Source organism: Halichoerus grypus, chromosome 6 (genome assembly GCF_964656455.1).
Source record: "Halichoerus grypus chromosome 6, mHalGry1.hap1.1, whole genome shotgun sequence".
Classification (NCBI taxonomy): Eukaryota; Metazoa; Chordata; class Mammalia; order Carnivora; family Phocidae; genus Halichoerus; species Halichoerus grypus.
In genome coordinates this window covers 132,850,311-132,872,307 of record NC_135717.1, presented here as the reverse complement: position 1 = coordinate 132,872,307, position 21,997 = coordinate 132,850,311, and the positions used below count along the sequence as shown (strand labels likewise).

Genomic DNA, 21,997 nt, shown 5'->3' with positions numbered 1-21,997 from the left:
AGCATCTTAATCCTAATCTCTTAGGTCTTCACAGCAGTTGTGACTTTCCAAGATGATTCTTATCTCAATGGGTTAAAAACTATAAAAGACTTGGTAGGATCGAGCAGAGAGGCACCTTTTCCACCTTCTAGATGAAGGCAGTGGGTTTGGGTGGAGTTGTCTTATCTAGGGCCATGTTGCTGGGATGAGCCCAAAGTGGAGAAGCACCTCCTGATTTCCAGGCCTGATTTCTGATTTCCACTCGGCGACTAACTCTCCACAGATAGAAGGCCTTGGCCTGGAGCCTTAGGCGATGGGATTGACCTAGCTGGAGGGAAGAGGGAGAGGAGGTGCTCCTCTAACTGCTCCTCAGAGAAAGATGATGAGTGGGAAGACGACGGCTGGCAGGGAGTCTGGGAGGAAGAGGCTGGGAGGCTCAGGAGAAATACGGGCAGGACCTGGACTGAGACGGCGCCTGGAAGATGAACAGGGAGAGGGATGTCTGCAGATGGAGAAGGCAAAGGCAAGCTCCAGCAGCTGACGATGCGTGCAAGGAAGGGCAGTGGCCCGTGGCTGGAACTCAGAGATTTTCTGCTTGTGAAGCCAGCGCTGTGCTGTCATTGCCCACCGTTCCTGTCAGGTAAATCCACTCTCCTGGGTAGGAAACATGTTACGGTCTCAGCAGAGATGCCTGTCGGCTCCCACACTCACAAGTGTTAAGCACTGTGTTCGTCTTACACCAACAGGAGACATGTGGAGATGCCCTTTGCAAGGCGTGTCAGCGTCCAGGAGCGCCCAGCACACCTGACTCAGGTGTCAGAGGAGGTGCCTAAGGCCTGCCCCGTGCTCACCTCCTGGATGTTCTGCTTTGCCCGGCTGTCAGAGGGATGCATAATGGTCCCCATCACTTTCATGTTGCCACAGACGACCAGGGCTTCATCCGGGGCATCTGTATTTATTCCCACTCGACTATGACAAACAACGGATTCTGGAACTTGCCCTCGCTGCCATAATGCATCATTGCCATTTTCAAACTGCCCAGGGTTAGAGGCCTGGAAAAAAATACATAAATATGTTACAATTAAAGTTATAGTAGCAGGAATAGATGATTGCTTTATTCCTCAGAGCAAAGGAAGACAGAATGTCATCTAAGTCTTTCACCTGAGAATCAGATGGGACATTCTGACATATCCAAATAACTGTGGCCCCAGGCTGAGTCAGGAGGGCTCCCCTAACTGCTCTGCTCCCCACGAGCAGGAGCTCAGTGTGCAATGGTTTGGGACGTCTGGGCTCTATTGCAACTATCTGGAAATGAGAATGTGTCAGTTACACTGGGTGGATGATAAGGAAGAAGGAAAATCAAAATGACCTTTTTTTCAGGGATAAGAGTAATGATTTAAAACCAGAACCTTACATCAGAAGATATTCTAAGCTTACGAAAGCCCAGATACATAAAAATACTTTGCATTTAGCTAGCCCTTTTAGAGTTTCAAAACACTTTAGTGTTTATGATTTCACATGCAATTGACAAGCAAACGACAGCACAAATATATTTAATACACCTCAACTATTCCCTAAACACAGATGACACTGAAGGAAGAATAACAACAGCTACATTTGTTGTGAGCTAGTCCACTCCCCCATTCTATGAGATATGTACTATTAGCCTCATTTTATAGATATCCAGAAGCCTCCAAAAGGATAAACAAATTGCCCAAGGCCACAAACTAGTAAATTCTGGAGCTGGACTTACACTTCCTTTAATGATTAAATAATGATTCTAACTTTTCCTATTAAAAGTAACCCTGGCCGGGGGTGCCTGGGTGGCTCAGTCGGTTAAGTATCTGCCTTCAGCTCAGATCATGATCCCAGGGTCCTCATATTGAGCCCCAAGTCTGGCTCCCTGCTCAACAGGGAGTTTGCTTCTCTCTCTCACCATCTGTCCCTCCCCCTGCTTGTGCTCGCTCTCTCTCAAATAAATAAAATTAAAAAAAAAAAAAAGGAACCCCGGCCAAATGCAGTCTTCAAAGAGAATCCAAGTGAAATTATGAGAACCAGACAAAGTTCTGGAGATTTTACTCTTAAATAAAATTCTTTGCTGAAGAATTTTTCACTCTACTGTCTTCCCTCCTCCCCACCTCCTGTGGCTGAATATATTTCCAAATATCTTTAAGTAAGGATCTCTGAATCCCTCCAAATCCTCACAACAAAATTAATTTGTTTTTAAAATTATGACCTATTGTTCTAAATCTGATTTTTGTGTGTTTGAGGCAAGTTGTCACAAATTCAGACAAACAGTTTAGACCCTGATCATCCAAAAAGTCAACACATAATGCAGTATCTTCGCTCTCTGCCTTTCTGGGCAGTGCAGGAGACATTGCAAACTCAGGACCTGAATATGCATAGATTATCTCTGGAGAATACTCAAGACACCAATAACAATGGCTTCTTCAAGGACAGGAACTGAGAGATGCAGAAACTGGGCTGGGAAGGAGATTCACTGCTCAGCATATATGCTCTTGGTATTGTTTGGATGTTTTTTACCATAAGTATGTGCTACCCATTTAAAAATAATAATTTAAAAAAACCCGCAAAATTTAGTTCTTAGCTTGGGTTCAGTGAAAGAACTTTTAGCTGTCTTCAACTTTTTCATTCTCACCTGTTTGAACCCTGAGCTGCTTGGAAGACTCAACCATTGACATTTGATAGACAAAAGCAGTAAACGAATAGAAAGTAACAACTTTGAACATTATTTTGTGTGAATTCACTTAAACAGAGTGCTTGCTATGAGGTCCCCAGAGCCCCCTTGGTCATGAATGGCAAATTGGTTTTGCCTCAAATCCTTTTATTGCGAGGAAACAACTAAATCCAAAGGTATATCATATAAATGTTGATGCGTTTTGCTCTACTCTGAACATAATGAGCCACTTCAAGGAAACAAAATAGACAGTGATGGATTTATTTTTTCTTAATGAGCTTTGGGATAATTATTATCATAAACTTGATATCATGTTGGAACAGCGGATATAAGCAGACTTAATTTTTTAGAACAATTGTAACAATCTCACTTAGCTTTCATCAGATGAAAACTCAGATCCCTAAAATATGTTCAAGTCATTTTGGGAAGGGCCACAGATCTGCAATTTTCTAAATATATAGACCTATGGAGGAGTCCTCCTCATCAGTAATGGGAAATGTTATAAAGTCTGTGAATTTTTTTCCCTTCTCTGGTATCCACAATCTTAATGGGTCAAAGCAAACTATGATGTACTACCTCTTTCTGGAATTATGAAGCTGTGTTCCCATGTGGTCCAAGAGTGGTTCAATGATACCAAATCCCAAAATGAATTAAAGTCTCTAAAATACTTTCATTATTTATCCCACAGCCCCATATATTTAGGGAAGACCTGAACGTTTTAATCTGTGTTATGACGCAAGCTGGCTCTGTGATCTTGGGGCAGTCACTTAACCTTTCTGTGCCAGCTCTTTTTCTTTGAAGCTTAAAGATAATAATGACTTCTTTACCTATCTCACAGTGTTGTGGGAATTTGTTGAAATCATGTGTATATGAATACTTGGCAAAAATGAGGACGAATAGTCTCAAATTATCCTTAACACATCGCTGTGCATAGCAACAACCGTCCAGCCTATACGGGCGTACATCCTTTTATTGAGCTTTGCTTTACTGCACTTCACAGATGATGCTTTTTTTTTTTTTTTTTTACAAATTGCAGGTCTGTAGCAAGGCTGCATCGAGCAAGTCTGTCTGCACCATCGCCATAGCATCTGCTCATTTCATGTCTCTGCCACAATTTGGTAATTCTCGCAGTATTTCAAACTTTTTCGTTATGATTACATTTGTTGTGGGAATCTGTGATCAGTGATCTTTGATGCTACTATCGTAATTTGCAGAGCCACAAACCCTGCTCATATGAGACGGCAAAACTTCATCAATAAATGGTCTGTGTATTATTCTCACTGTTCCACCACCGAGCCATTTCCCCACCTCTCTCCCTCTCCTCGGGCCTCACTATTCCTTGAGATCAACATTATTAAAATTAAGCCAATTAACAACCTTACAGTGGCATCTAAGTATTGAAGTGAAAGGAAAAGACTCATGTTTCTCACTTTAAATCGAAGGCTAGAAATGATTAAGCTTAGTGAGAAAGGCATGTTGAAAGCCGAGATAGGCCGGAAGCTGGGCCTCTTGTGCCAGACAGCCAAGTTGTGAATGCAAAGGACGTTAAAAGTGCTGCTCCAACAAACACACAAATGATAGGAAAGTGACACAGCCTTCCTGCTGATGTGGAGAACGTTTGACTGGTCTGGATAGATCAAACCAACCAGAACATTGCCTTAAGCCAGAGCCTTATCCAGAGCAGGGCCCTCACTCTCTTCGATTCCATGAAGGCAGAGAGGTAAAGGAGCTGCAGAAGAAAAGTCTGAAGCTAGCAGAGGCTGGTTCATGAGCTTTAAGGAAAGAAGTCATATGTATAACACAAAAGTGCAAGGTGAAGCAACAAGGGCTGGTGTAGAAGTTGCAGGAAGTGATCCAGAAGCTCTAGATCATTCATGGCTGCACTAAACAACAGATTTTTTTAAAAATGATTTTATTTATTTATTTGAGAGAGCAAGAGAGAGAGATATCATGACCTGAGCCAAAATCAAGAGTTGGATGCTTAACTGAGCCACCCAGGTGCCCTAAATGACAGATTTTCAATGTAGATGAAACAGCCCTCTATTGGAAGAAGAGGCCATCTAGAACTTTCATACCTAGAGAGAAGTCAAAAGCTTCAAAGGACAGGCTGACTCTAAGTTGAAGCCTGTATTCATGGACCATTCTGAAAAGCCTCAGGCCCTTAAGAATTTATGCTAAATCTACTCTGCCTGTGCTCAATAAATGCAACAAAACCTAGATGACAGCATAACCGTTTACAACATGGTTTACTCAATATTTAAAGCCCACTGTTGAGACTTGCCACTCAGAAAAGATTTCTTTCAAAATATGACTGCTCAGAGCGCCTGGGTGGCTCAGTCAGTTAAGCGTCCGACTCTTGATTTCGGTCAGGACATGATCTCAGGGTGGTGAGATTGAGCTCCATGCTCAGAGGAGAGTCTGCTCGAGATTCTCTCTGTCCCTCTCCCTCTGCCCCTCCTCCCCCCGGCTCTGTCTCTCTCAAATAAATCTTAAAATAAAAAAGCATCCTACATCTTAAAATATATAAATGACTGCTCATCGATAATGCACCTGGTCACCCAAGAGCTCTGATGGAGCTGTACAATGTGATTAGTGTTGTTTTCATGCCCGCTCACACAACATCTGTTCTACAGCCTGTGGACCAAGGAGTCATTTTGACTTTCAAGTCTTATTATTTAAGAAATATATTTCATAAGGCTATACTGTCATAGATAGTGATTTCTCTGATGGATCTGGGCAAAGTAAGTTGAAAACCTGTAAGGGATTCACCATTCTAGATGTCATCAAGAACATTCCTGATTCATGGGAAAAGGTGGAAATGTCCACATTAACAGGAGTTTGGAAGAAGTTGATTCCAACCCTCATGGAGGTCTTTGAGGGGTTCAAGGCTTTAGCAGAGAGAGGAAACTGCGGATGTGGTGGAAATAGGAAGAGAACTAGAATCAGAAGTGGAGCCTGAAGATGGGACTGAATTGCTGCCATCTTACATTCAAACTTTCATGGATGAGGAGTTGCTTCTTACAGATGAGCAAAGAAGTGGTTTCTTGAAATGGAATGTATTCCTGTTAAAGCTACTGTCAAGACTGTTGCAGTGACAGCAAAGGATTTAGAATATGACATCAACTTAGTTGATGAAACACTGTCAGGGTTTCAGAGGACTGACTCCAATTTTGGAAGAAGTTCTACTGTGGGTAAAATGCTATAAAACAGCATCCCATGCTATAAAAAAAAATAAAAATAAAAAAATTCCTAAAAGGAAGAGTCAACTGATGTGGCAAACTTCACTGTTGTCTTATCTTTTTTTTTTTTTTTTTTTAAGATTTTATTTATTTATTTGACAGAGAGAGAACACAAGCAGGGGGAGCAGCAGAGGGAGAGGGAGAAGCAGGCTCTCCGCTGAGCAGGGAGCCCGACACGGGGCTCAATCCCAGGACGCTGGGATCATGACCTGAGCCGAAGGCAGACGCTTAACTGACTGAGCCACTCAGGTGCCCCTCACTGTTGTCTTACTTTAAGAAACGGCCACAGCCACCCCAACCTTCAGCAGCCACCCCCTCGATCCATCAGCACTGAGGCAGGACCCTCCACCATCTCTAAAAGATTGCATTACTCTCTGAAAGTTCAGATGATAGTTAGCATTCTTTAGCACTATGTTTTAAGGTATGTACATTGTTTTTTAAGACATAATGCTATTATTCACTTTAATAGACTATAGCATAGTGTAAACGTAACTTTCATGTGCACTGGGAAACAAAAACCTTCATTTGACTCGCTTTATTGCCGTGGGCTGGAACCGAACCTGCCTGTAATGCTTTAATCTGCCCTCCTCAGCAACACACCTGCAGAGCTGCACAATTCTGTGCGGGCGCGCCTCTCCCTGAGTAAAGTGTAAATGGCGCCCTCTGCAGGTGCTTGGAATAGGAAACAGCAATTAATGGTCACTTGAGGCCGTTCTAAGGTCGGAATGGAAAGCTGGAATTTCTTTGCTTTACCATTGTTTGGGCTTTTAAGGCAACAGCCAAAGAGCATATTAGGAAAGCTTAAGTTGAAGAAGTCACATCATAACAAATAAATTTTTGTTCCTTTTGAAAGGGCTGTGGAAAATGGGACCAGAAATGCTCCCTATCAGTGCTACTCGAAGTGTGGTCTGAAGGTCAGCACCCTCTCCTGGAAACTTGTTAGAAATGTATATTCAACCTATTGAATCAGAAATTGTGGAGCGGGGGACCCAGGTATCTCTGTTTTACTCTCCGGGGGATTCTTTGTCCCATACAGTCCTGGTGGGTTACCCCTTCCAGAGTTAACCAAAATTGAATCCCAACCACGGGGTGAAACGGACATTGCTCCACATACTGATTCCTGTGGGTAAATAAAAATTCATATGAACTCCAGAAGACGGGTGTGTGTGTGTATGTGTGTGTGTGTGTGTGTGTGTGTGTGTGTTAGGGGAGGGAAGGGACTTTTGTAGAAAAGGGCGAGAGCTGGTAACAACGGAGCCAGGCCCTGGGACGGTTCTGTTCTGCACCCATCCCTCACCATTCCTTGCAGTCACATTATTTCTTTTGCTTTCCCCGCCCCTGTTTGTTGGTTTCTCATCTTAGGACAGTGCAGTTTGCAGAGCAATAAGGGGGCATTTCCTGGGGACATGCGTATTTTTATTCTTCTGGAAAAGAAACTGGAATAATGTATTCATTTTCAAAACTAAGAAACCCTGGGGTGCCTGGTTGGCTCAGTCATTAAGCGTCTGCCTTCGGCTCAGGTCATGATCCCAGGGTCCTGGGATCGAGCCCCGCATCGGGCTCCCTGCTCAGCGGGAAGCCTGCTTCTCCCTCTCCCACTCCCCTTGCTTGTGTTCCCTCTCTCGGTGTCTCTCTCTCTGTCAAATAAATAAATAAAATCTTTAAAAACAAAAACAAAAACTAGGAAACCCTGGCACGTCTTTGAAAGGCAGACAAAAGTAATCATCCCTCCTGCTTATAACACAGCACTCCAAACCAGGTTTAATTATGTGTTTTAGAAGGAAAGTGGAGCTGAATGAAAACCTAGTCATTAACAAGGAGAATCTGAAGGAACTCCACGGCAGAATGCTCCAAAAACAAAAGACCTGGGAAATAAATCTGTCTTTGGAGTAAACATTAATTTCCATGAAATTGGTCAATTTACATGACAGGACCATAATATATTTCTAAAGCTGTTTTGATTGACAACCCAGATGAACAATTCCTGGGTCTTGCCCACCATCCTCTCTCCAAGAAGAATTCTGACAAGCTTGGTCTCTGAAGCCTTCCTGGAGGCCGGAAACTCATCTAGTCCACGCCTCCTATATTATTTGCCCTTACATTAATCTCTGCTCTTGGGAAGAATGATTCTTAGGCCTCAACATGAACCTGGATTTGCTCAGTGCAATTTGCAGTTCTCCATATAATATAGTCTGCTCTTATAACATTATTCTGAAGCTCAAACTAACAGACCCAGGCCATGGCCTAAGAGGGCACATCTGGCTTTTTTGGAGAATGTGAGCTGGTCTGCCCTCTGTCCAACCATAGGTATACGTCCAAGGCATACACCTGTAGAATCCTAGGGGTGGGAAATGTGTTGTGTGAACATTTCAAAAACTCACTGATTCAAACAACATCACTATTTCTGAAGCTCAGTTTTTTTCTCTTGGTTGGTTTAAACGTTAAACAATTAAATAGATTCAAAACTGCATTCATTTTCACTTCTGCATTTGGGGTTAGAATGAAATAGTATCAATAAGATATTTTTAGTTTGGGGGAGGGGGAGAATGGTTCACACTATTACCATTCTCCTTCTTCTCGTTGTTCTTCTCTAGAACAACCCCTGTGTTACCCAGCACACTTCCAGAATAGGGCATTCTTTTTAACCAAAAGTTATGGCTAGAAGAAAGCAATCAAATCTGGAATACAATCACTTTTTTAAAATAAAAATGTGGTGAATAACATGACACCCAATCTATACTAAGTATAATTTAATGTTTTTTAGTATTCATATGTAATATGAGTTGCAGGAACACTCAACTTTTCAAAGCGATCATGAGTTAAATTTGCGTTTTGGATAGGAGGAGGCACCAATTAACAGAGTTCTGGTAATAGAATATTAGATAGTAGCACTCTCTCGTACTGCTGCTGGGTGGACTTCACAACAGCCAGAGAACAGAGTTGCCAGCAGGAAATGGAGAAACCAGACACCAGGTAAATTATTCAAGGTACGCAGGTGACTAGCAAGCTGCCTGACTCAGGCATGAGTTTCCCAGCTCCAAGCAGCCCTTTCATAACATCTAAGCTATGCTAACTCTGAAAAGAATGGTATTGTCTGTCTTTATTCCTCCCTATGAAAAACCAGAAACAATAAGCGACCCAGGCTTCCAGACTCTACTTTAAATCACATTTGTTAGTGCAGGACAGCAATCCCACATGACGTCAGGCGAGGCGAAGAAACCGCCCTGAGCCCTGCTGGGGTGGAGAACCACGGCCCTTAGCCCATGACCAAGGAAGAGGGCCCCACCTGCCTTGTTTGTGGCACCTTGTTTGCTACAGATTAGATCAGGTCCCACAAAAATGGTAGGACACAGGCTAGCCCTCACCTGGGACATTTAAACACAAGTGTTTTACCTCATTTCCATCATTACTTCACCTCCACTGAAACTTAGAGGTGCAGTTTTAGGATTTCCACTTACAAGTGGCTTATTATTTTTAATTGATTAAAAGAATTAGACAGAGGGCCTTCTGTTTTGGAATAGCTCAACGCAAGAAAGGAAAGACTCATCTCCCCGAAGAGGCAGATCTGGTCCCCAGGCCACAGAAGTTGCTGTACTGAATGATTTCTCCTATTGGACTTCACATGTCCTCCCTGGGTCAGGACATAGCTCCTCCCCAGCTGCCAGGCCTGTGGTGCCCTGTTACCTTAGGCCCCTGGTATTCTGAGCGGCGGCCAGCCCGGCCACACACAGCTGAAGCCAGCTGCCAGCCGCTTTCTGTTTCTGTGGCTGCCGAGATTCCTGTCCACAGCTGTGACCACTCATTCATTCAGCAAAACGTGCTGAACCGTTACTATGTGGTAGGCAGGGGCCCAGATGTTCCCTGGGTCACCAATCACTTCGGGGTAAGAAATGCCTTCTTACTACTTTCCCCACCCCATGGGCTTCAGGACCAGAGAAAACTAGGTTGGAACCCGAGCCCCATCATTCACAAACTGTCCTGCCCTCTTGAGCCTCAGCTCCTCTGCATGTGAAGAAGGCAACATAAATGTGCCGCAGTATAAAATGATGTCATACATAAATTAGTCAGCCCAGTGCCTGGACCAGTTTCCTAACTGCAGCACTACGGACACTTTGGAAGGGGGAATCCTTGCTGTGGGGGCTATCTCGCTTATTGTAAGGTACTGAGCAGCATCCCCGGCCTGGACCCACTAGAGGCCGGTAGCACCTCCAATTGTGACAACCACAAAATGTTTGCAGACATCACCAAATGACCTTTGAGGGACAAAATTCTCCTGGTTGAAAACCATTATGTGAAAATGAAAATAGTAATACCTGCCATTACTATCATCATCTGTTGAGAAAGAGCTCACTTCCAGCATGCCATTGAAAATGCAAATTCAAAAAAAAATTTTTTTTAATTAAAAAAAAATGCAAATTCTACTTCAAAGGAGAAAAGCAGGTGGGATCCAGAAACGTTAAGGAACTGAACCTTACCCTTACAATGATCCGTTCAGAGATGTGGGCAGACAATAGATAGAACTGGTCTTGGTGAGCAGCATACAATCCAACCACCAACATGAAGTATCTAATTCAGAAACAGCAGATCAACACATCAGGAAACAGAGACATAATTTGTGCCATCAAATACCACCCAACACTTAACAGTGAATTTATCTAGATAGGTTTACGTATTTAAAGATCTTCTATTCTGTTCTAAGTTGCCCCTCCTGTGAAATGAAAGAGCAGTTGATTCACTCCATATTGTTCTGGGTCCACCCTCTGCCGGGTCGGAGGTATTTGTGAGCTGTTCTGGAAGCCCCACAGCACAGCACTGCTCACAAGCAGATGCACCACAGGCGGCCACCTAAGAAGTCCCTTTGCCCAGAGCCGCCCAAGCTACGTACCCTATCCCAGCAGGGCCTGCCCAGCCACACTGGATCCTTCCCACCCTGTCTGCTCCAGTCAAAGACCTCGACCCTCCCCTCTAATTACTCCCAGTGCAATTTTCATCAATGTTACTTCGATTATTTCTTCATATGTAACACTGACGAGGCATTTTTAAGATCAGATCATTTCTTGAAAGCCAAAATAAAACTATCTCTATGAGAGAAGCTTTGGCTTTAAGCACTGCAGGCAAAAACCTTGCCACCTTCCTCTGTAACTCCACAGATTCTCTAATCCTTAAAGAATAAGAGTTCTCCCCCATGTTGAAAGTAAAACAGTAATAGTAATATTTGTTATTTTCATTATAATCATTAGCCATCATCTGAGTCCTCAGAATGTGTCATACACTGGGCTACGCAGTTTATCTACAGGATCTCATTTAGAACCCCAGAACAACCCTACTGGAGAAGGATATAGACATTGCCCCATTTTACAGAATGGGTTAAGTTACATGCTCGAGGTCACCCAGCTAGCATATGGCGGTATCAAATTTCAAATTCAAGTCTTTCCAACTCCAACACTTATGTTCTAAAACCAGTGTGCCCAAATTTGAGTATGCATCCAAGTCACCTGGAGGATTTGTTAAAATACAAATTACTGGGCCCCACCCCAGAGTTTTTGCTTCAGTAGGTCTTTGGTGAGGCCTAAGAGATTGCACCTCTAACAAGTGTCCAGGTGACATCATCTCTGCTAGCCTGGGACCACACTATGAGAACCACAGGTTTAAATCATTAATGCAAGTTCACTTCCTTTTTTAACCAAAAAAGGCGATCGCAGAGCTCCAGGACCCAGGGCTTTGTACTGGTGACAAGCACACAGGTTCGAGCAGGGCGGTCTGACGGTCCTCAGCCTTTGGACAACAGTGAGGCATAAACGTGTGGTCACTCCAGAGAATCAGGGAGGGAATCAAGGCAGATCTGGGGCTGGACAGGAGAGCAGGCACTGTAGGGGGTGAGGATGGACAAGGAAAGACGCCTACGGGAAAATGAGCTGCGTTAATAAACAGGAAGAGTCTGAGGAGGGGGAAAGGGGCCACGGGCGGCCTGGTTTGCAGCCTGGTGGGACCAAGAGGAATCTGAGGGGTCTCTGGAGGGCACCGGCTAGTCAGATGGAGTCCCTGGCCACCGCGGACGCCAGTACCTCTGGTCAGGATTTGGTTTTCCCTTCTTTCTCATGTTATTCGCTGTTGTCTCAGTGAAGTGCAACCGACCCAGGGTCACTTTGGTGACCTGGTCGGCCAGCAAGTCGACTCTAAAACAGACAGCAGAAATACCAAGACACTGTGAGACAATGCAGACTCTGATCAACTCTAACTCGTTCTAAGATTCTCAGGTGTGTTCAGCCCCTCCATCCCCCACCCCCCCACGGAGGACAGTTTATTCCATGCACCAATTTTTAATAAACTCTCCACAACACGGTCAGGAATGGCTGCCAGGGGATAACTCTTGAAGGGTGAGATCTGCTCTTTCAGCAGAAGCTCGAGCCCAGACTTCCTGCCTCATAAGGGCATGTGCTCCCCACACCTCATATGGGTTCTCTTAACTCCACAACGGGGAGAAAAGACTTCGCATTTGTGCCTCTGCCGATGTTGCTAGAGCACTTGCCTCCTGACAAGCCATGTCTCTAAGTTGCGCATGAATTCCTTTGCATCCCCTTCACATATTTGCCCCCTCCTGGCCTGGCTCCTATGGAAGGCCACACCCAGCCCGCCCCGGCCAGGGAGGACCAGATGCACCAGGCAAGCTCAGTGCTGTGTGTACATGTGGTCTGTTTGGGATTCTCTCTCCCTCTGCCCCTCCCCCCTGCACTCTCTCTCTCTCTCTCTCTCTCTCTCATGAATAAATAAATCTTTAAAAAAATAATAATGATGACTTAAAATGGAGCTTTTTACAAGAATTTGCTTGAAATTATTTCAATGCATTTTACCTACTTTGTTTTTGTTGATAAGCATGTATTCAGAATATTAGCATATTACTAATGTAGTTTCTGCAGTGGGATTCATTTTATTTTTTTTTTATTTTTTAATTGAAGTATAGTCGACATATAATGTTACAGTAGTTTCAGGTGTATGACATAGAGATTCATCAACTCTACGCTCACCACAAGGGCAGCTCCCATCTGTCACCACACAGCATCATTACAATACCATTGACTCTGTTCCCCGTGCTGTACCTTTCATCCCTGTGGCTTATTCATTCTATAACTGGAAGCGTCTACCTCCCACTCCCCTGTACCCATTTTACCCCTGCCCCAACCCGTCCTCTCTGGCAACCATCAATTTGTTCTCTACATTAATAGGTCTGTTTCTGCTTTTTTGGTGTGTGTATTTATTTGTTCATCTGTTTTGTTTTTTAAATTCCACATATAAGTGAAATCATATGGTCAACGGGATTCATTTTTAATAAAATAAATTAGGTAACAGGTCTTTCTCCTAATACATTCACAAAGGAATTCAGAAAAGAAATTCTTACTTAACAGGATTGAAAATCTTTTTGCTTCTATCTGCTTGGGATTGCTCAATAGCAATTATTTGATTGGTGGCTTCTACCTGTGTGGAACAACAAAAAGTAAGTTAGCTACCAAATACATAAGTTAATTTGTTAATAAACACTGTTCATTATTAAATAACGTTCAGGCACTTTAAAAGTTTTCCAAGGCATCATGATAGGCACTGGGCAGGAGGAACAAGTCACTGAAAAGATGTATAAGACAATGACCCCAACCTTAAGGAGTATGTTATTGGTGAGAAAAGAAACAAATACGTGTAAAACTAAACAATGAAAACACAAGACAACAGAAAACTGCAGGTGAGCAGGGAATATGGCATGAGCTCGTAGGTGATTAAAGCATCGGGAGCAAAACACAGGAGCAAGGCAGCTCCAAGGGTACATGCATCTATCCATCCATTTAATCATTCATTCCAGAGACACGTGCTGAGCACCTGCACCTGCTCGGCACCTGCCACTGCCCAAGGCATGAGAGATGAGAAGTGGACAAAATTAACAGAAACCCCAGCCCTTGCAGAGCTAATATTCTAATAAGAAGAAATAACAATACACAATGAAAATAAATAAAATACGGAGAATGGCATTTTTTTCAGTACTTGCTACAAAACTCTTCTTGCTCTGAATGAACAGTGGCAAGGGTGTGGTGAGATCTGCCCTGTCATATATGGCTTGTGGATAATAGCAAAATGACAATTTTTCTGAAAAGCAGCTGGGCAACATACATCAAGCGTTTTAATTATGTTCATGCCTTTGATATATAAATTCTTCTGGAATGTATCCTCATGCAAAGACAGATATACATGGATGTTTACTGAAGTTTATTAACAATAAAAAATTGAAAATAAGCAAAACTTATAATAATGCAGGAATATGGTACATTTATCCAATAGAAACTATGTCATCTTTGTAAACAATATTTTATAGGGTCTTTAATAATATCATGTTATTTTCATAATATACTATTAACAATATGAGATTAATTTTAATAAAAGAAAAAAATTAAGACTACCAAAAGGTGGATCCCAAATATGAATGAGTTTTTTCTCTTCTTTATAGTTTTCTACTGTATTCCAAAATATTCACAATGGATTCATATTACTTCCATAATCAGAAAAATATGTTTTGTTGTTTGTTTATTTGTTTGTTTGTTATCTGTGTTTGGTTTTGGTTTGGTTTGGTTTGGTTTGGCTTAAGAGCTCAGTTTGGAGCAAGAGCAGCTGAGGTATCAAGGTACCAAGCCCTATTTTGGGAGACTCACTGCCTAAGCTCAGGTTAATAATCAGAATAAAATATGGGTGCTCCTCCCCCTAAATGCTGGATCTGAGGTAATAAGTTAACAAATCCTTGTTGACCACTCAGAAGTCATCCTACCTGCATTCTAAACTCAGCTCTCTCATGTACTTATCTTGGATGAACTGTCTAACTTTACCGTGACTCAGTCTCCCCTCTGTTTAATGGCTCCTTGGCTTTTTTAGGTCAGAGACCTATTTGAGAATTTGGCAAAAACTACGAATCTACTGCATATGAAAATGCACCAGCATCAAAAAGAATAAAATATTACAGTTAGTAAAAGAAGTGCAAGATTTATATAGTGAAAACTATCAAAATGTAGTTTGAAGTGATGCTGTACCAGTTTCTGAGCCAGTTTCAGGCTTAAGAAATTGGCAGCTCCCGCTTCGTATGTCTTGGAACATTTGTTCTTAGAACCTATCCACCATGCCGTGAGGAAGCACAACCTATCCCACAGAGCGGGACCTCTCATGAAGAAGAGCCAAGGCCTCCCAGCCACAGTCTCATTTGAGCTCCTGGCCAATGGCCAGCCCAAACTGGACAGGCATATACATGAGCCATCTTGGAAACTGGATCCAGGCCCAGCTGAGCTGCCCCAGCTGATGACTCCTGAAGAGACATGAACTGTGAGAGCCAACCCCTAACCAACCTGCACATTTGTGACCCAAATAGATGATTGTCATTATTTTAAGTTGCTAAGTTTGGGGGGTAGTTTGTTATGCAGCAACAGATACCTGGAACACTTAATAAATGTTGGCTTAATTAAATTGAGCTCAATAAAAGACTTACCTTAACCCCAAAAGCTTTCAAGTAAAACATTTCTATTGGCTTTAGGCCCATTTGGGTTTTGACAAATTTTGGACTTCCCCGAACTTGGATATGGATGGTTATCTGAAAATGGTTCTTCTTTTGGCAAACAAAAGCTTCATCTGCTGGTGAAAAATTAAATCCTTTGTCTGTGATAACTCGATAGCCTATATCAGGTCTATAAAAAGAGGAATCAAGAAACCAATTTAACAAACATTTTCTACACATTTTCTTCCATTAACAATACTAATAGTATAAACATTTCAAGAAAATACACTGTGGAAAGTGACTTTTGCTATATTTAATCAATTCTGTGGATTTTTGCTGAGGAAGTGTGCTATTTCAAAACACAGATGGCTCTCTCACAGCATTTTATCTTCTCACAAGGAAGAAGCACAATTCTTGCCAAATGGAAGCATTGTCTCTTCGGCTTCCCTTTCCCTTTGTGCTTTCTAGAATTCTAATTTGACTCCACCATACAACAGAAAGATGTAGTCTAGAAGTTGAGAAGTCACTGCATTACTCAGACCTATGAAATAGCTGGGATAAAATTCGTCTTTTTCTTCCTTTAAAAAAAAAAAGGCTCTAAATGTCATCAGCAACAGCACATTCAAATAGTCCCTCAGATGAGTGAATATTCAGCCTACTCGTGGTTAGAAGAAAAAAGCAGGCTGGTCAAAATTACCAGGAATAGCTTTAAACCAGATTAACTAGAGCCAGTCAGAATACTGATTGAAAACCCATTTTCACCAGAGTTTGGTCATTTCCTTTTTATCCTCCTGATCTGATTATAGCACTGAAAACCTACTATGCTGGTTACTTCTGCTAAGAACAGAGTAGTGGGGTGGCTAATCAGACCCTTGCTTTATTTATCCTATCAAATTCGTTCAATATCAAGGCTTTGTGTATCACATATTTAATTAAATACCTTTAAATATTAATAAAACTAAAACACCTTACATGTGTAACATTACTGAGTAGAGAAGAGAATATAGAAGGTGAAACTTTTTTAGTGAGTTTTTCCCAAACATGTTGTAGATATGGAACATGATTTTTAATTCACCAAGATTCCTAAATGTGGATTTTTCCTCAGGAAAGAAGCTTCTCCTCAGGACCGGAAGCAGAGGAAGGCAGGACTTACTGTGTGTGGTTCTGTGCTTCCTGGGATCTCAATTTGGATGGCTGCCATTATAACGAACAACACTACGTTTCTAAATTTTCCTCTAATTCCAGAGACAGAAAATATGAATGAGTCTCTTGGAGAAAAGAGTGTTCATGTTCTTTGCAATTTAAGCACATTCCCAATGGATCAAGTCACTGGGTCATTACTCCCAAGTAGCTGACTTGTCAAAGCCTCCACAATCATGGTGCCTGCCAGCACCAAAGTCAAGACCATTCACTGAATGAAGGATTTGATAAAGACCACATGTCTTATGCCATCTGGAAACTTCATATTGACTCACGTTTCTAGAACTAATCTTCTAATTTACTCATTTAAAGTCTAGATGAATGGAATTGTATAGATTTTACTGCAGAGGGTAATAAGAACTGTCTTGATGGAGAAAAAAGGAAATATCTTTTTGTGATCTTCATGTTTCACTATCAAAAACTCTGAAGGAAGGAGGTAAGGTTTACAGATCAGCATTAGCCTGAAATTTAGAGACAGCTAGAAGCAGAAACAGAATCAACGAACAACTATTATGCAGTTGAAGATTATTCTGAATCTTAAACACCAATCTCTGGTTATAGAAATCTGTTTACCTAAAAATAGCAATTCTGTTTTTGATATCAAAAGTTATACATAAAGTCAACTAAACTGGCTTTTTAAAAGCTCTTTTAACACAAATTTTCAGTATCACTCAGAAAAAAAAAGTTTTTGATAAATTTTCAACCCCCTAACTTTATTGCTTTTAGGTAATTTAAGGAAACAATATTTTTGTGACAAATTAGACATAATAATCTGAGACAAGTGATTTTCTGTCTCAATGATATGAGTAGTGAAATCAAGACAACCTAAAGTCTAATGTAGATTAACATTGTCTTTTTCTTACACTTAAGAAAAGTGAATTATGTCTAAGCATTCAAAATAAATCTGCCTCTATACCTTTAAGCTGATACCATCCATGTTCTCCTTTTTTTCCAGATCAGTGGAGCTTAGATTGGCATTCAAATAAACTTTAAAAAAATCTACTCAAGTAAAAAGAAGGATAAGTTGCCTCAAAAACTTGATCAAGGGTTTCATACCTGGGTACTCATATTTAAGATAGCATATATGGACTACTCCCCAAAAGATAATCAAATGAAGGCTAAGACTCAAAACCAAGACCAGTGGACCCTTCCTTTCTTTTCCTAATTGAACACAGTGGCAAATACACAAAGTTGTCACATTTCAATGAGACAATTAGTAATTTGCTTCATTCTGGTTCCCATTCAACACACCAACTCCCAAAGTCTGTTTAAGTCCTTAGAATTTGTTTTAAGGAAAAGATTTCTTCCTTCTAGTTCAACCAGCATGAAAGTCCTAGTGATAAGTTTTGCTCTTAAAGAAGCTATATTTGAATTTGGAAAATACCATGGAAGGCCCTCAAGTTTGTGGATCAACATTTCTCATTTCATATTATATTTATTGCTTGAAAGTCCTATTCTTTAACCATTAACATTTTTTAGATTTTTCAAGAAGGTATTTATAATCTTGAAAATTCTAGAAGACTTAGGTAGGTAAATTATACTCTAAGGAATAAAGAGAAGGCTCTGAGCAATAATACGTAAGTCCACATTGATTTCTTGAAACTATAATATCATAAGATTAGGATGAAAATTTTCCAGTTTAAAGATATTTTGAGTGGTTTCATTTCAGTCTCTAAATTCAAAGCCACCACCAGCTAGGATGGTTGCAGTATGTGTTGACAATGAGCTTGACAATACTGATTCACAGCATAGATATTAGGGGAGGGGGGATGTCACCAGCTAGCAATTTAATGTGGCCCCCAAAACAGTATTCTGCGGAATTTTAAATTAACTGCAGGATTAAATGTTACTGATTTGGGAAATCCCCATTTTCCAGCTCGTAGTTTGAACTGGGTCTATGGTCTCAGAAAGATTCACTCTCCCCTCTGTCATTTAGTGGGTAAATTGTAATGAGTCAGAATTACAGTCTGGATTCCAAAAGGCCAGAAACCCATGTCCCAACTATTCATTAGTTGGAATGCGAAACATAAGGAGTAAGATACACTTCCTCATGGACCCATCCTATTTGATCAGGGGTGGCTTCAAAGCCCAAATCCTTGGATTTAGTCTTGGGAGTTAACCTGGCCTTTCTTCCCTCACTCCCCAGTACACCACCAGGGGGCTCTGGGACACTTACAGTTTCTCATAATGACCAGTGAATAAACTGTGCCAAGGCACGCTTTGGTATGGCTGCCACTTCAGAGAAGGAGAACACTGGTTGACAGGCGTCATGTTCTGCCCCTCACTGTCGTAGTCTTGCACTTCGCTGCTGCAACTCCTACTTGTCACTGCAAAGAAATCGGTGTGTTAGATCCTTCTTCCAAGGCTGTTTTTCCTAGACTCACAGACAGTTGCATGGAGCAACTGAACTGGCCACGTATGACGTCCTCAGTAGCGTCTCCCCACTTCCAGTCAATGTGTTTCCAGTGAAGTCCACTCCAGCCAGAGGAGGGCACGGGGACCCAGGCTGGATCAGTTCAAGCACAGCATTCGCTACTCGCATCAACAATTGCATCAGGTTGACTCACGGCCCAATCCAATCCAAGCAGAGTGAATCTCAGCACCTCAGGGGACACGGGTTCAAAGATGCCGACTCTCTGCCTCGAGCTTTAAACCCGTGAGATACATCCCCAAGGGTTGCTGGCACCACTTGGGGACATGATGGAAAAGCCTGTCTGGAAATGAAGCCTGCACAGCAGAAGGCAGAGTTGAGGATGAAGGGCACTCCATTCTGATGGCATGATTTGAGTTCTGGGATCCAATTCTAAACTCTTGGGTGACAGGAGCCAATAAATCCTCCAATTTTGTTTTTTTTGGTTTGTTTGCTTGCTTGCTTTTTGCTTAAGGCAGTTTGAGGTTTTGGGGTTTGGGGGGTTTTGTCCTTTGTTTCTTTGTTTTTGTTTAATTGCAACTAATACATTCTAATCTGTTACAGGTCCCTCGTGGCACTAGCTTTCTGAACTTAGATGAGCTATTTATTCACTTAGTGTTACTTCCCTCAACTGCAAAATAGAAATTAAAACAGATGTCTTGCCCATCTTGCAACGTTATACAAGCAGAGAGATTATCATAGTACAAGTGAAAGCACTTTCCGAAGCTAACGCCAAGATAAAGCAGCCGAAAATGTCGTAAGTATGTAGTACTGACTATATGAAATTGCTACTTTTCTGTGTTAAAATAACAGCAATTTCACATGCGCAAGCTACTATTTTTGCATAATCCTTGCAAATTATCTTAATTTGAGTAGGCCTCCAAACCCTATGATTCAACCTCGGATAATCTTTATGTAAATTCTATTGGTACGTTTTCTGTTTCTCTTTTCTTTTAACTCCCTGACGTCAGGAGTGAAAGGAAAATGGTGGGTGTTCACAAGATCAGGAGCGGGCAGAGAGCAGCAACACAGAGATATGAGGTGAGCTCCTGGAGAGCGGCACTTAGCCCACAGCTTGGAAACTGCAGGGTTTTCTTTCACTCGTCTAACTTCCTTTCTCTATACTTCCACTGAGGACTTCCTCAAATGAATAAATAACGGAGCTGCTTCGGATTGTCTTTGATCTCAAATGTCAAAGAAAATGTGTTTACCTTGGGGTATCCCTATTACATGTCACCTAAGCAAAACATCTATTTTTCCAGTTTTTGTAAACAACCATTTTGAAAAGATTTCTCAAAATCATGAAAAGCTTTTTCCCAGCTTAGAATACAGGAGGTCAGCAATGCAAGGGCCTCTCCATGCTGTCACTCCTCCAGAAGTTACCAGACCTAGAAACTTCTCAAAACAAACAAACAAACACCTTCCATGGTTCTCCCGCTTATACCAAATTCAGAGAAAGGAAGAAACCAGTTCTCCCATTTTTCCTTCCTCTGTCCTCCCGTGGAGAGAGGGTAAAGGAAGCTCAAGAGCTTGGGGTTTGGAATCAATGGGCCTGGGCTTGAGTCCCAGCTCGATGCTTACTAGCTATACAATCCAGGGAAATGGTTTCCGGTCTCGGGGCTTCAGTTTCTTCATCTACAAAATGGGAGTAACAGTATGAAACCTCCCGGGGATGGTGAAGGGATTCAACAAGTTACATCTATAAGTGCTTGGCACAGTGTCTGTCACCAGGAAGGGTTTAAACAATGGCATGTTTCATTAACATTGGTGGCACTGTCATCACATGGACTAGCGTCAGCTCAGGTGATGCAGTTTTGTCTAAGAAGCCTTGCGAATACTTCTGTGCTTGGCCTCCATGGTAACGCTCTCTGATGTGAAATAACTAACACCAAGTGCCTGAGTGAATGTCAGCTCACTTGGGCCCTTTCCCACTCACGCATGGTGGCAAGGTCAAGGATAAGAGCAAGTCCTGCTTTTTCCCATTATAGCAGCAAAGGGGTGGGGCAGCCACTCCAACAGGACTGACATAGCCATGGCCTCCCTGGGAGCTGGAGATCAGCTGGTGAGACCCGGAGACCACAGGTCCACGCTGAAATTCCAGGCACAAGCCTGAGCCCAATACTGGGACCTATTACTAGTCACACTAATAATAACATCTACTACTCCTGTGTACTTTCTTATTTTATTTTTTTAAAAGATTTTATTTATTTATTTATTTGAGAGAGAAAGAGATCGGGAGAGCATAGACGGAGAGTGAGAAGGAGAAGCAACCTCCCCACTGAGCAGAGAGCCTGATATGGGACTTGATCCCAGGACCCTAGGATCATCTGAAAGCAGACTCTTTACCAAATGAGTCACCCAGGCACCCTCCTGTGTGGACCTCCCCAAGTGCACCAAGACACTTGACAGTTTCTCATCAACTCTTCAAGGTAAGGATGCCTTTTTTTTTTTTTCAATAAACTTTCTTTACTGAAGTATAATATACATAAAGAAGAATACACATTTCATTAGTACACAACTTGATACTTTCTAATAAAATGAATTATACTGGGTAACTATCACTGGGCCAAGAAATAGGACATGTCCACCACTCTAGAAGACACCCTCATGCCCTCTTCCAGCTACTACTTTCTCCTGCCCAAGACAAATCACTATTCTAAAATCTAATACCATAGAGGAGTTTATAGAAGTGGAATTATATGATATGTATTCTTGTATGTTAGCTTCTTTTCCCCAACATTATGTTTATGGGATTCCCTCATTACTGTTGCAAATGGCAGTCATTTCCTCATTTCCATTACTGTAGGAATATATAATTTATCCTGCCTTTGATGGTCATTTGGGTTATTTTCAGTTTGTGGTTATTATAAGTAACACTGCTATGGATATTTCTGTGCGTGTCTTTTAGTGGGTGTATGTACACATTTCTGCTAGGCATGGTCCCAGCAGTGGAA

The 21,997-nt window shown here is 41.9% G+C and overlaps 1 protein-coding gene across 1 annotated transcript in view; it reads right to left on the bottom strand.

Annotated features, from left to right (window-relative positions):
• The window catches only part of MYRFL (myelin regulatory factor like), a 111,841-nt gene that overhangs the window by 42,737 nt on the left and 47,107 nt on the right, over nt 1–21,997 (bottom strand). The window contains exons 4-9 of the mRNA XM_078074183.1: nt 18,810–18,960; nt 15,428–15,623; nt 13,313–13,389; nt 11,982–12,092; nt 10,392–10,482; nt 831–1,031 (exon numbers count right to left, since the gene is read on the bottom strand). Of these exons, the coding sequence (XP_077930309.1) occupies nt 831–1,031; nt 10,392–10,482; nt 11,982–12,092; nt 13,313–13,389; nt 15,428–15,623; nt 18,810–18,960 (827 nt within the window). The remainder of the gene's footprint in view (nt 1–830; nt 1,032–10,391; nt 10,483–11,981; nt 12,093–13,312; nt 13,390–15,427; nt 15,624–18,809; nt 18,961–21,997) is intronic.